The 15,243-nt window shown below is 30.7% G+C and overlaps 2 protein-coding genes across 2 annotated transcripts; one reads left to right on the top strand and one right to left on the bottom strand.

Annotated features, from left to right (window-relative positions):
- The first annotated feature begins 1,235 nt into the window (after window positions 1–1,235).
- On the top strand, window positions 1,236–2,729 carry LOC126554139 (uncharacterized). Its single transcript, XM_050209241.1, has 4 exons — window positions 1,236–1,430; window positions 1,511–1,626; window positions 1,808–2,025; window positions 2,563–2,729. Exons 1-4 carry the CDS (start codon window positions 1,236–1,238, stop codon window positions 2,727–2,729), a joined length of 696 nt encoding a protein of 231 aa, XP_050065198.1.
- Window positions 2,730–12,293: 9,564 nt separating this feature from the next.
- On the bottom strand, window positions 12,294–14,942 carry LOC126554138 (uncharacterized). Its single transcript, XM_050209240.1, has one exon. It carries the CDS (start codon window positions 14,940–14,942, stop codon window positions 12,294–12,296), a length of 2,649 nt encoding a protein of 882 aa, XP_050065197.1.
- Window positions 14,943–15,243: the final 301 nt, after the last annotated feature.

Genomic DNA, 15,243 nt, shown 5'->3' with positions numbered 1-15,243 from the left:
TAGTCTGTAACAGTCAAGGAATTATTTTTTTTATAGGTAAACAGACTACTTCATAGTACACTACTACATACTTTAAGAGTACAGCAGTGTCTACACTTCTTCAGCGGTGGTTTAAAACAATTAACAATTGTTGCTACTGTAGTACAGACTACAGACGTACAGACAGAGTAACAATAACAAGTTTTTATTTGTAACATAAATTAACAGTTACTACTCATATTTATTTTGTAAACACATACACTGATTTTTTTTAATAAAGTTCAAATAAAAAGGTAAAGCAACCTATGCTAATTACATCAACAAGTTCCGAACCATTTGAAAAAATATTTCTAGACATTGTAGGGCCCACGATGTAGAGAAGAGAAGGTGATAACACTCCGTGAAAAAAGAGGCTTCTTTTCTGACGGCACTATTTTAGTTAAATTCAGTAGAATTAACATTATATCACGTAATACCACTTCCAGTAGTAAAAAATGATCATTATATTCATATTATTCCTGAATACTCATACATAGCAATCTCGAAAACACATGAATATTATCTTACATTATGTATGAATCATTTTATGTTATGCCGACAAATAAACATTGGAACTTTATGTCCCGAGACACAACCCTTAAGACTAGGAGAAAGTGAATTACCGTGTGAAGTCAAATTGTTCCTAAAACCGTCAAGCATACCAATATCTTGTCCCATACACTATCTTGACATTACTTGTAGTATCTATCACCGTTTACATTATCAAAATGCATGGATTTATAGTTTATACTATAAAAACAACTGACAATGTAGCTGTCTCATGCGAAAACAGAGATCAGGCTATAAATATACAACTAACTGGAAATGGGGTGCTAACACTAAACGAAGACTGTAGGGGTTATACGCCACAAATGGTGTTAACACTAAGTAGGCATTTAAACTCAACACACCTCAAGGATTTAATATCAGATGTAGGTATCACAACAAACTTAACAATTCCCACGTCTTTAAAAAGAAAAATTAGTAGTAGAAACACGCATACCAACTCCGTAATAAAATTAATTGACTTAGGACAATACTCAAAATCCATAGAGGATATTGAACAACTTATTGGCGATCAAAAGCAAATGTAGGGGCGCTGTAATCTGATAAGCTGAAACGGGCGCATGATGAAAATATTAACATACAGAAGATATGAAAAAATTTGAAAAACACTATTTTTTATATTTTAAATTGCACAGTCGTTTTTTAAAACTATGTTTAAGTCCGTAATTGAACTAACTGACATAATTGATTATGTGGGGAACTTTAAAAGACCATTTGTTGAAGGTTCACAAATAGTTAAATGTAATCATATTATTGAATATGCTTGTTTGGAAAATACAGATGACAGATTAAAATTTGTTGCATTATGTTTAAAAACTAGTGACTTGAATGGAAAACCTCACCAGGTAAGACTTAAATTTTAAATCATAGTAATCACATTTAATAACAAAAACATTATGATATTAATACTTATTTGCCTTTTTAGCTTGAAGTTATAAAGTCAATGTTGAACAAAGAAGTTCAACTATTGGGGAAATGTTCTTGTAAAGCTGGCACAAGAAAGTGTAAACATATTGTTGGTTTTATGCTTAAACTTCAAAAGTAAGAATTTAAAAAAAAAAATCAACTAAAAATGATATTAATGAAATATAAGTGATATAAGATAGGCACTATATTATAGTACATTAACTAATATTATTTGTATTCTATTCAGAATATTTATTATGTTCTATTCTATTATGGGCACCTAAAATTAAAATATATAATTGTTCTTATTTATTAGAACTTCTGAAGATGATCTGGCTATGCTAAGCTGTACTGATCTGCCACAAAAATGGGGAAAACTTAGTTTTGCCGCCAGCAAAGATATTCATAAGCCCGTTCCTATAAAAGAATTTTGTCATGTGAAAAATGTATTAGCATCAAGTGTGTATGAACAGTCATTGCCAAATGAATTATCAGAAGAAATGAATACTGAAATTCAAAGTTTCTTTTTGCAAGGTATATCATTAGGGCTAGGCAGTGGCGGCGGGATATAGGATTATTTGAGTGGGTGTATTAATTTATATATAATCGTAAGACCTCAACACAAATATCATAATTAATAATGGCACCTGCTGCTAATTTTGCTTCAATGAAGGGTACGGTGGTAAAAATATTTAAAATATACAATATGCTTCAAAGCCTCCACAATTTAGTGCCACCACTCGGGCTTGGGACTTCTAGAAGTTTGCATGTTTTTAATAATCATTAAAAACAAAGCTATTGTTTCATAAGTAATACTGGTTAAAATATTGAATTGCATATTGTGTTTATTTGACCATTTTTAATTTATAATAGCATATTTGTAATTTTTTTTATATAAATGTTTAAGTTTTTTTTTTAAATTTATATTTTAATATCATATTTAGTGATTGTTTAGGGCATTAAGTCTCTAGCTCTATACATAATTTACTAAGTGTTGTAAAGTTTTTGAGTAAAATTAAAGAAAAAAATTTAATCATAAGAATATATTTTGTTTAATTTGTTTTCATTCAGGATTTCCTAACTCAGCATATGCAGTCCATAGATTTGGCCGCCATGAACCAATTGATGATGAAATTGTACCAAAAAATTTAGACCTTAATGAATTATTCATGTTGGAAAAATTTATAACTTCAAAAAATTCTATAATTTCTAATAGTTTAGAGTCACTTAGTTTCTAGGACTGTCTAATGGTCTATCAAATGATCTTATTGGTAAATTTTTAGAAGGCACCACATTTTTGGCTAATCTTTTAACCTTCACAGGTGAGCTTACTAGCAAAATATTAAAAATCACAATAAACGAATAAACAATTAAACAATAAACTATGTTATAAATACAGTATAATATATTTAATGAATAGGTATAATCACATTTTTTAGTCTTCACAAAATCACTAGTTAAAAAATGTTCACTGCATACTAGTGAAGTTTTTGAACTTTTCGTGGCCATTCTTAAGACAACTTCCCATTTCTTTTTCATAATTCGATCAGTTGGGAATTTGTGAAAAGAAATTCCTTTTTTTTGAGGACTGTCAAGTATGAAATAAAATCAGGGCATGATTCATGAATATAATCAATCAAACGTTTTTTTCTATTTAATTTTTATATTATTTACCTGGCTGTACATTGTGGAACACAACAGCATTTATGCTTATACAGTACCGTAAAAGTCTTTTTTGAACTAGTGTAAGTGTGATCCATATTATTCATGAACAAATTATATTAAAATAATAAATATTATTAAACAAATTGAATATTTTAATATTTAAAGTTTATACACAAATTGAGACTATATATACTATATAGTATATTATTGTAAACAGCGCGCCCGTTTCAGGCAGTTCTCATTATTGCCATTAGAGGTCAGACCCTTCGCTTTTGATCGCGAATACAAGAAGAAAAGGACAAACAAAACAATAAGGATACTACAGACCTTCACTCATACCTATTCTATTTTATTTTAATAATGGTAGCCGGGATACTTATAATAAAATATAGATATAAAGTAAATTAAATACGATCGATAAATAGAACTAGACGACATTTAATATTGTCAAGAGAAATGAATGAAGTTACGCAAATATAATAAATATTAGATTAAATCTTCTCATTCTTATCATGTTACAGATAAGAGAACATTGAGAGTCAAGATAAACTTTTATATATACATTTCAAATTTAAGTAATTAAGTAGTTAACTAAAACATGCCAATTCAAGAAAGAATACCCAGACGTATACTATATCTAATAATGCTACGCTATTCACTTAGATACGACAATCACGTATTCCAACACTTGCTGAACAAAAATAACATTCATAATGAACCTACGTGTTTGACAAACCATATGTACATAGCGAACGAACAACTACATATACCTTATACAATGATCGAAATGAATAGAATAATCGGAATCATTACTATGACACTTAATTTAATAATATTAGTGCGCAATATACGTGAACAAACGTGTAGCTAATTAGCAATATTAACAGACGAACTAATACAAGCGTCTGGAGTAGAATAAAAAAATAAAAAAAAAAAAAAGAGAAGAAGGAAGGAATTATTATATATATATTAATTATTGTATTATGTTTAGGGTTGCCATAATTTCAATAAGTAAAACCGGGACAGATAGGAAAATAGTAAATAAATTTAGAATTAATTATTATTGAACTATATTCGCCATTGGGTATGTATTAAAAAAACGACACAATAGGTTATAGTGTTATAACTTATACACTTTATTACTATAACAAATTGACAATGTATACTTTTTTTTTAAATTTATTTTTTTATAATATTTAACAATATTAAATTAATATACTATAATTATAAAATAACAATACTTTTTATTTATTTGCTTGTACTTGGGCCGGGGTGGTTGGGCTCTTCTGTCTCCTTTTCTTTGTACCATTCATATTTCTTAGATGATTTAACCGATGCTAGTAAAGATGGCTGTGTTTTAACATACTCGTAAAATTCGGAACAAGTCTTTTTGTAATTGTACTTGCACATTATAATACTTTCCACAGTATCAAGCTGAAGACGATTTCGTTCGTCAGTCCATTGTATTTCCATTAAAGAAAATACACGTTCGACGTTAGCATTGTGGGCCGGTATTGCAAAAACATACTGAGCAATTTTTAAAAGTTCTGAGTGTTGTTCATCGTGTATTGACACACTAAAAAAACATTGCCATTTTTCACTAGCAATTTTATTATCCCAATCTAATATACTGTTTTTGAATTCTTCGATTTTTTTTTTTAAGTATGTTAGCTGATCAAACAATAAAGAATCATCTAACTGTATGTTTTTATCAGATAAATAAATTATTGTTTCTTCTACGTCACGCTATGCTATCGGCTCCAACAAAGACATCCAGTCAAAAACATGAAAGTGATTTGTTGAGACCGACCATTTGGTTAAATATGTAATTGCTGTATTGTAAAACTCACCAACTTCTTCATAAAATGTATGTTTTACTTGATCAGATATTTCTTCTTTTCTCAACATTTCTAGAACTTTTAAACCAACAAATTTATTAATTTGTCTATTTTTTAAGTTATCTGAAATGGTGCTTAATATTTTTCTTAGTTCAATTATACTCGTTTTAGATTTTTCAATCAATAAAATGTTCCTGTTAAAAATAACGAGTTGTGCATGTAAAAACCACATATATGTTTCACTCATCGGACTATTAAATGTGTCGAATAGTATTTTTGGAGGTTTCTCTTCGGACTGAAAAAATGATTTTAGTGCAGGCCACATAGATAGCGTTCTTTCCACTGCTGGTAGCAATGATACCCACCGAGTTTTGGAATGATTTAAAATAGTTCTGTAGTTGATATCCACAAATTCACAGAAATCTTTTAATTTTTCTGTTCTTACAGTGTAAATAGAAAAGTACCCAAATATTTTAAATATGATCATTTCAGCATCAAAACTAAACGTATTTGCAGCTGTAGAAATAGTATTGTGCAATATGTGAGCAGAGCAGCCAACACCTTCCAGTTCATTTTGAATGGCTTCTTTTAGTTTAAAAAAAATGTTATTTTGTCCTTTTCTATGAATTCCTCCGAAGTTGGTGTTTGCATTATCTGCACAAAATGCAATGCATTTTTTTAATGGTATTTTCAAATTATTTAATGTATCAATACAATATTGCAAAATTGTTTCTGAAGTTTCGTTTTTAAGAGAACTCATTTTTATTATTGACTTTTTATACCATCTGACTTTGTAAAATATTGAATTATAATTGGAAATATTTTTTCTGATTTATGATTACTAGCATCCGTCGCCAAACTAAACAAAATTGTATTTTCTAAATCTGATTTAAATATATCAACTGCATGTGGAGCTAAAATGTATTTTACTATTGAAGTGCCTTTAGTTCGTGCAGTTGACATTTTACAAGCAATTTTTGAGTCGGGAAATAATTTTGAAAAAAGCGGTGTAGTACAGTCCAGTGAATTAAATGAATTATGGTGAAAAATTACCTTATAAACATTAACCAACTATGCAGCAGCTACCAATTGTTCTTCTTTTGTATCAGGAGTTACAAAAAACTTGGTCACTTTTTCACTAATATTTACACTTTGAGAATTTTTTTTATGTTTGTTACATTTAATATGATCGACTATGTCAGATTTTCCACCGTGGGCAACTTGAAAATAGCTTTTGCAAAAAGTGCAATATGCTTCAAATTCATTTCTACCTTTTTTTTATAAAACTCCAAGTAACGGAAAACTCGTCACGAAAGTGACATTTTCTTTTTGGTGCCATAATAACGAAAAAATAATAAAAACGAACAATCTAGGCTACGGTCTACGAGTGACTACGACCTACGTTCAATTGATGTAAAAGTCATTAGTCTGTCTCTGTATCACCAGTATGGCCGTATCGATTATCGATAAAATATAAAAATAAAACATGTAAACTGCATAGTGCACAGCGCACATGACTTGTTTGTTGTTCTCGAATATTACGGTATTATTATTTTATATTTAGCCTATGAATTTATCAATTATTCGTTATCTTTAACATTAACATGTTGACTCTCGATTTCAATTATTATTTGAAAAAATAAAATTGTAGAAATTAAACAATTTTAATTTTTTCCTAAAACCGGGACATATAGGCGTCCCGAAAAATGTCGTAACACCACTCAAATAATTTTGATATCAGTTTCTGAGGCAGGTTGTAACACCACTCACCATCTTACTATATATAATTTAATCTTAAGCTATAACAACTGTATTCGTGCAAGAAATATTTTAATAAACGTTAACTTATACTTGAATAACACGACGTATTCATTTTGTACGTTGATGCATGAATCGACCTAGTTGGGACGCAACATAGGTATGCAATGCAATTACCGATTCTTCTTCAATGGCATGTAATGGGCTGCAACTTGTTTGAGCACAATCCATAATTTTTAACTGAAAAATCGGAACTCGTTTGCGCACATGGTTATATTAAATGTGCAACTGGTTTGCGCACACAAAAATAATTATTTTTTTGTCACGCCTGCACTGAAAGTTTAGTTTTATACCGCGGTTGAAGCGTTGGAAATTGATCTCTTTCCGTCCAGCGGGTGGAAAAGTGAAAAACGCTAATATAGTGCCGGGTGGAAAAGTGGAAATCTCCACAAATGCTGGTCGCATATTCCATGCACAACCAGAAACTGACGTGCCGCATACGTCGCCTGTGACTGAAATAGCTCACTTTTCACCCTTGCACACAATATACTATTTATCTATATTCTATATTAAAATAATATTATCAAAATATCGGTTAGTCCCTGTGTATGTTATCAGCCTTATCGTGGTTTACGACTATCATAGTGTTGTACAAACGATATAATATAGACCTAACACAGTACGTCTCGAGAATTTATAGTGTGCGTATATAGAATTTGTGACTCTAACCTAAATTTACTGAACATGGATTTAGAAATTAGTGAAGTTTTTGAATCGCGACGAGGAAATATTTGTATAAGTATAAATAATTTTAAACTCACCAAATATCGTGTTTTAAAAAGTGGTGATTTTTGTTTTCGTTGTACCAATAAAAAATGCAATGGTTTGTATGTTGTTAATAAACTATACACCAAAGTAATTCAAGTTATAAATGATCATAGTAATCATTGTGAGTATTCAGCAAATGAAATTGAAAAAGAGATGATTCGCAGTGTTGTGAAACGTAAAGCTGAAATAGAGCTACACATCCAACCAAGTAAGATAATAAGACAAACACTTCATTTAAATCAAGGTAATAATCTTAAACATATATTCATTTACTAAGAAATTCTATGTATGCCGCCAGAAAAAAACAGTTTCCAACGCTTCCAAAAAATATAAATGAAGCAATTAATCAGATTATTTATCAGATAATGCAAGAAAATTTGTTATTTAAAGGTGAACAATTTATTTATTTAATTAAAGACGAAAATGTAGTAATTATAAATTTTCCGAAAAATTTAAGTGTTTTATGTAATGCTCAACACGTTTTTGGATATGGTACATTTGATTATTGTCCAAAATTGTTTAACCAGTTATACACGATCCATATTTATCAAAATCATTTTTATGTGCCGGTAATTTTTTGTTTTTTGAAGAGTAAGTCAATTTCAATGTATAATACAATGTGAATAACAATTCAGGATCTTTGTGTTCATACGCTTAACCAAGAACTAAATACTAAAGAGTTTCATGTAGATTTTGAGATATCCGCATACAATGCTATATTAAATCTTTATCCCGATTGTAAAATTGTGGCTTGTACTTTTCATCTAGCTCAAAGTTAGTTTCGACACATTCAAAGTAACAAACAATTATTACTTGAGTATAATAACAAAAATTCCATTATTGGCAATTGGCTTAAAAGTTTTTTTGGTTTGCCGTATTTACCTCTAGAAGAAGTAGAAGATGCCTTTACACAATTAATATCAGATTTCCCAACGTCAGATTTTTCATTTTCCGACTACGTTCTTGAAACATATATACTTCCCGATTCAAAATTTAATCCTACGTTATGGGGGCAGGACAATCCAAAAGACGAACCTCGAACTACGAACGGTGCAGAAGCATTTCATAGACATTTTAACCAACAATTTTACACTCCACATCCCCACATACACCAGGTAATAGACGTAATTCTTAAAATACAAAGCGAAACAGAATTAAAAATAACATCAATCAACAAAAATATAAATAATTATCGCCGTAAGGAGTCAATAGAATCGGTTAAACATCGCATAAACTTATGGACAAAATATACATCTGGCAAAATAGATCAAATTAAATACATCCAAATAAAGGGAAACTGTTATTGCAGAAAATATATTATGTAAGTACTTTAATAATAAAGAAATATTAATATGCAAGGTATTAAATTATTGTCTATATTATTGATTATTGATTATATGATGATATTACATATCTCGTTTCTACGCTCGTCGCGACACGACGTGTGTACTGTACATTACTGTCTTATCTTATTATTTACACACCGTTCTAAATTTTAACAAGTTGACTGCCACGAGTTTTTTTGTGAACTTAATGTTTGGTGCTCTATTGCCATGAGCATCATATTAGGGCCACGCGTTGACTTTCCTCCATTGCCATGAGAGACACATATTGATGCTCAACATTTTTAAATGTTGAAATTGAGCATACATATTATACCTCAGTTTTGTTAATTTTTTTGAATAGAGAATAAAATTCTAAACATATAACTACTTGTAGCATTGGAACTTATGACCGGTATTATTTCATACATTTAAATTAAAATAAATCAAATTTCCTTTATTGTATAATTTTTCAACACTTTATTAATATGTTAACACTGTTTTTAATGTATAATGACACAACATATGACATTAAATTATATAATATTAATATACTTTTATAACTTGTGTTAGTTTTGCATACTTAATACAATTTCTTAAACAATTTTTTGAACAAACTATAACATTATAAATATATAAACAATATAAATGTATAAACAATATAAATATAATAACTTAAGTTTTGGTTATTTTTCTTATAAGTCTTTTTGTTACATATATTCAAATCACAATACCTTATTATTATTATGTATTATATTATATAAAGATACTAATAGGAATAACAAGTTTTTTGTAATCAAAGAATAAAATAACAATGACTAAAATATAAAATAATTAATAGTAATTTTTTTCTTTTGTACCTTTTTTATATTTACACATATTATTATGAAAATAAATAAATGATTTCTTTATAATTCATAGTAAATAAAAAATATAAACAACAAAATAAAAACTGAATATAAACATTATGTTTTAATTAATTTATTCTTTTTTTTTAAATATTTATGATCAGCAAAAAAACACTTAACGCAATAAAATCTATCACAAGCTGGACACATTGTTCTCACTTTTTTTGTTTTACTTTGAGCAGCTCTACCTTCCTCTAAGACTAGTTTTTGGTAACATATTGCACATCTATTACGTGTAGTTTTTTCAACTATTGAATGTATTTCTAAATTATCATTTTCAGTATCTACTGGTTTGTCTATCATAGATAAAATAATAGATTCTCTAAATTCAGTCACACTCATATTACAATTATTTACTTTATTATATAATATAAGAGCATTTATAACACTAGTATTCAATAAAACTTCAAACGCTACCTTTCTGTACCATTTCATTGATCGCCTAAGAGGAGTGTGATAAGAAGATCTTAAATCACTCACATCAACTAGACCTTTTCCTCGATTATAGTTCAAAACTACTTCTGGCTTTCCAACTTCAGTTCCTATTTTAGTTTGTATTTGCCTAATATTGTCCTCATGTTTAGTGGATAACATAAGAACATCCCTTTTATCTTTCCATTTCAAAATTAATATTCCTGTATTACTTTTTTGAGCCACAATTTCCCCTTTTTTAAGTTTGTGTTTCACAACATCTTGTGGATTATGCTTTCTATTTGCTCTTAATGTACCAACTAAATTAGTAGATCTAGATAAAAGTTTGTGAGCTAAATTAATGCTGGTGTACCAATTATCAGTATAAAGGGTACGGCCAAAATCTAAATATTCTTCTGACATTTCCATCACTATTTTAGTTGATACTTCAACTCCAGGCTCTGCTTCTCTACCAGTATAAACTCTAAATCCTATGGTGTATGCATCTTGTATACACAGTTTAAAAATTTTAATATCATATCTGTGGTGCTTGTTTTTTATATATTGTCTAAAGGATAAACGTCCAACAAATGGTATTATTGACTCATCTATGCACATGTGTTCCTCAGGTATCATAGCACATTTATATTTATCAATTAAAGAATCAATTAGATCTCTCACTTTAAAAAGTCTGTCACCTTTAGGACACTCAACATTATTTGAGCAATGAAATGTTCTTAATAGTAGCCCAAATCTATTCCTACACATGTATTGAGGAATACTGGATTGATACATTTTTTTTTTTGATCAATAACTTGCAATAGAAGGAAATGTCGTTAAACCCATCCACATCCAAATACCAAGGAAAGTCAGCATCTCTTTTTTTGTAACATTTTCCCAACGAGTTAAACGAGATTTTGACTTATGAGGAGTACTAATTAATTGAGAAGCATACCTGTTTGTTTCTAAAACCAGCATATCAATTATAGTATCATCAACAAATAAAGAATAAAAATCATAAGGACTGCCATTAGTTAAACATTCAATAAGGTCAGGATTTATACCAACAACTTGACCTGTTGGATTGTATACTAAATTATTACTTTGCATAATATCACTCCATATTATATTGTTGCCATAATCGTGAACCGTAGATGTAACTCTTATATTTGATCCTTGAAAAACTGGTGTTTGTATTGTTGGTGTTGATGAAGCAGGAGGTGGAGGTGTTTCTTCGTTTGAATCTAATAAGTTGAAATTTGATTCAAAATCACTACCAGAGTTGTTGACTGAGTGTGTAGAATCATCCTAATTATCAACACAAGAATTTATAACAATAGCAACAAACACATCTTTATAAAGAATAAAAATTTTAAATAAAAAAAAATTGTTTATAAAAATTACTTACCAAATCGATTCGAAAATCAGGATCATCATCAGTGTCATCAAAAACCGAAAAACCATCGTCAGAACCAAAATTATCATCATCTGAGTAGTCAAGAACTTCATTTATTTCATCAGGGTTCATAATTCAAGAGTATTATTCGATATAAATTTACAAAAAAATATTATAATATCACTAGCTGACCCGACACGGCGTTGCCCTTGTGTTACTTTCTTTTTTTGCATTTTCGTATGCCATGTGTTAATTTTTAATTTAATCTTATTGATAGTGCTAATATTACGTCGAATTCACGACGAAAGATTTGTAATGTGGCAGTTTTTGTGCCTACGTATTTTAAAAAATTCTCCTGAACAGAACCGTCACCCTGGTGATAGGGCGTTGTGAATAAAAAATAATTAAATAAAACTATAACAGTTAAAACTATAACTACTTACTTTTAAATCATTATATATGTTTTATTTAATTATTTTTTATTCACAACGCCCTATCACCAGGGTGATAAGATCAATAAGATCAATAAGATTAAATTAAAAATTAACACACGGCATACGAAAATGCAAAAAAAGAAAGTAACACACGGGCAACGCCGTGTCGGGTCAGCTAGTAATGATTTAAAAGTAAGTAATCGCTTTATTGTTAATCATGTGAATCATAATTATTATTATTATCATTGTAGTGCTTTGTGGTATACGATGTTTTTTGTTTGATTACCTGGCGCATAGATAAACAAATCTGATGGTTTTCCAACACGGGAACAGGCAACATACAATTGACCATGTGAGAAACATGGGTTTTCTAGATTAATACCACAAACACTTAATGATTGCCCCTGGGACTTGTTTATAGTCATAGCAAAAGCAAGACGCACTGGAAACTGTTGTCGTTTAAACTCAAATGGCACATCAGTCGGAATCATTGGGATGCGCGGTATGAGAACATCTTCTCCTTTATACTTTCCTTTGAGTATAGTTGCTTCTATCACATTGTTTAGTAATTTTTTTATCGCTAACCGTGTATCGTTGCAAAGACGCGGTTGGTTGATATTTCGCAACATTATAACCACCGATCCAACCTTTAATTGAAGATTGTGAGGTGGCAATCCTGGCAAATCCAGCGAGTTTAAAAATTCCGGTGGATAGTTGACTACATCATCTTGATTAGTAGCCGAATCAACTGATTTATATATCCTCAATTCGCCTGTAATTTGTTCTTGAATTTTGAAATTTAATTCATTTACATCTATGTTTTTTGCAGCCAGTATAGCTCGTTCGCTCAACCAATCATGGTTTCTGTAATTTTGAGAAACATCTGGAAACACCTTCTGAATAAGTTCATCTTTTGATCGAGTTAACTGACAAAAACTTTGAGGAAAGTTAATGCAGCCAGTCAACATGTCTATAGGAAATTTGCCATTACCAATGTCAATGAGTTGTTTAGAGAATATGTTTACAGATTGGTCATTTTGCAACTCGACACGCATATTCTTGCTTAAATGAAGTACTTTGACATGTTTCCACAAACTGGAGGACTTTAGACATGCATTGAGTTCATCAGCTGGCGTTGATCGTGGAATCACCGGCAATGTTTGACGAAAATCTCCTGCTAATAAAATCATTGCACCACCAAATCGGTTATTATTGCTCCGTAGATCTTTTAAGGTTCTGTCCAAAGCCTCCAAAGATTTTCTATGTGCCATCGTGCATTCATCCCAAACAATCAATTTACATTGCTGCAAAACCTTTGCCATTGCAGAGTTCTTCGAAACGTTGCAGGTTGGAGTTTCATTGCTATGCATATTTAATGGCAATTTTAGTGCTGAATGGGCTGTTCGACCACCTTCAAGCAAAGTTGCTGCGATTCCCGACGAAGCGAGTGCAAGTGCAATTTTATTTTGTGAGCGAATTGTTGCTAATATTAATGAAATCAAAAAAGTTTTTCCTGTACCACCAGGTGCATCTAAGAAGTAAATCCCTTCAGTTTCATCATTTGTTACTTTCATAAGAGTTTCAAATACATACTTCTGTTGTTCATTTAACAGTGGAAGATTTGTTTGAATTAATTCTTTCAAAGCGTTGAGATCATACAGTCTTTCTCGATGCAACTCTTGGTTAAAAGCGTCATGCATTGGACGATTGGGCGCGGTCAGGTCTAATTGAATTAATAGTTTGTTTGACATTATCAAGCACATGTCCTCAATTGAAATCAATGCTTCATTGTAAATTTCTTCACTGATTTGTATATTTGGATTTCCCATTCTATTCTGTATTTGATACAAAATATCATCACACATATAATCTTTGTACTTGATCCACAAATCAATTGGGTTTGATGGGAAGCATGTAGATATGATTATAGAAAACAATGTTCGTATTTGATGAGCGTGTGATGATATTACAGCATCATTGAGAGTTTGATCCCAATGAGCGTCATTTTCAAGCAATTGCAAACGTTGACAGGCTTCTCTGTAGGATACACACAATTCACCATCAACAGTTCGTAACTGTTGGAATGATGTTGGGCCACGTACATTGACTAATAGCAGTCGTAAGTAAAAACATTCATCATTGCTTGGATGTACTGAATAAATCCGGCCAATCGCATCGGTGGAATATACATCTGTATATCCTGGAACTGGTTTTCCTTGTTTCCGTCGTATAAATCTCCTTGAGGATTGATTCCAGGTATAATATTTTGGCATTTCAGAATATAGCAATGTTTGTGCGAAATCATCGTTTTGGCATGTCTCAAAAAAACTGGTTAATGTAGTAGATGGTGGCTGAGCAGCTCTTTGTACTGCGTTCTGTGCTGTAAAATACACTCTTTGTCCATTTTCTAAATGCACAGCTAAGTGAACAACAGAAGGGTGTCTCTCATGAATAGTAAAAGAAAATATTCGCCAAACTGCTTCATTACTACTGACATAGCGGCCCATTTGGTATTGGGTAACTTCATCATTTGAATTCTCTGCACCAATTCCAATCACAGCCATATCACTCCCTTTGGTTACATATTTGCAAATGTATTTAATAGATTTCACTGAATGGCAAGATTCAACGTTGATGTGTGCTTTGAATGTCTTTGATAAAATGGGTGAATATGGAACAATCCAACGATTATCTATTTCAATATCTTGTTGATTTAATTTCACAATTGTTGATTTTCCATTGTCTGCTGTCGATCTGCGACGATACAATGGATAACCGTCATTACCAGTAATTGTTTCCGATATTAATGTCCGTGGATATCGTTTTGAACATTTACCATCCATCATACACGGTGAATTTTGATTAAGAGTTCCACAGGGACCATGTATCATTGTATCATGTTTTTGATAACTACCTCATGCAATCCAGGATCTACTTGTACATTAGGGATTTCAGCTGATATCACTGCATCAACTTCATTTGGCCTTATATTTTCAACCAACCAAATCAAAATGTGTGCATGTGGCAATCCTCGTTTCTGCCACTCCACAGAATACATCCAGCAGCGTGTCTCACCAAACACATTATGTTTTACGATGAAATCCATTAAAGATTTCAACTTTTGTCTAAAGACTCTGTCTGTAATATCATGACGATCAATGGGTGATTGCCCAGAGAATAACTCCTGATTGA

This window comes from Aphis gossypii, unplaced genomic scaffold, assembly GCF_020184175.1.
Source record: "Aphis gossypii isolate Hap1 unplaced genomic scaffold, ASM2018417v2 Contig00434, whole genome shotgun sequence".
Lineage (NCBI taxonomy): Eukaryota > Metazoa > Arthropoda > Insecta > Hemiptera > Aphididae > Aphis > Aphis gossypii.
The sequence above is the reverse complement of the archived record's forward strand: the minus strand, read 5'-3'. Positions and strand labels throughout refer to the sequence as shown.

What these genes read in the sequence shown, in the direction of transcription:
- LOC126554139 (XM_050209241.1), top strand. Translation starts at nt 1,236, where the DNA reads ATGTTTAAGTCCGTAATTGAACTAACTGACATAATTGATTATGTGGGG. An exon ending in TTTATGCTTAAACTTCAAAA is followed by an intron (nt 1,627 to 1,807) that starts GTAAGAATTTAA and finishes CTTATTTATTAG; the next exon opens with AACTTCTGAAGATGATCTGG. An exon ending in TCAAAGTTTCTTTTTGCAAG is followed by an intron (nt 2,026 to 2,562) that starts GTATATCATTAG and finishes GTTTTCATTCAG; the next exon opens with GATTTCCTAACTCAGCATAT.
- LOC126554138 (XM_050209240.1), bottom strand. Translation starts at nt 14,942, where the DNA reads ATGATACATGGTCCCTGTGGAACTCTTAATCAAAATTCACCGTGTATG.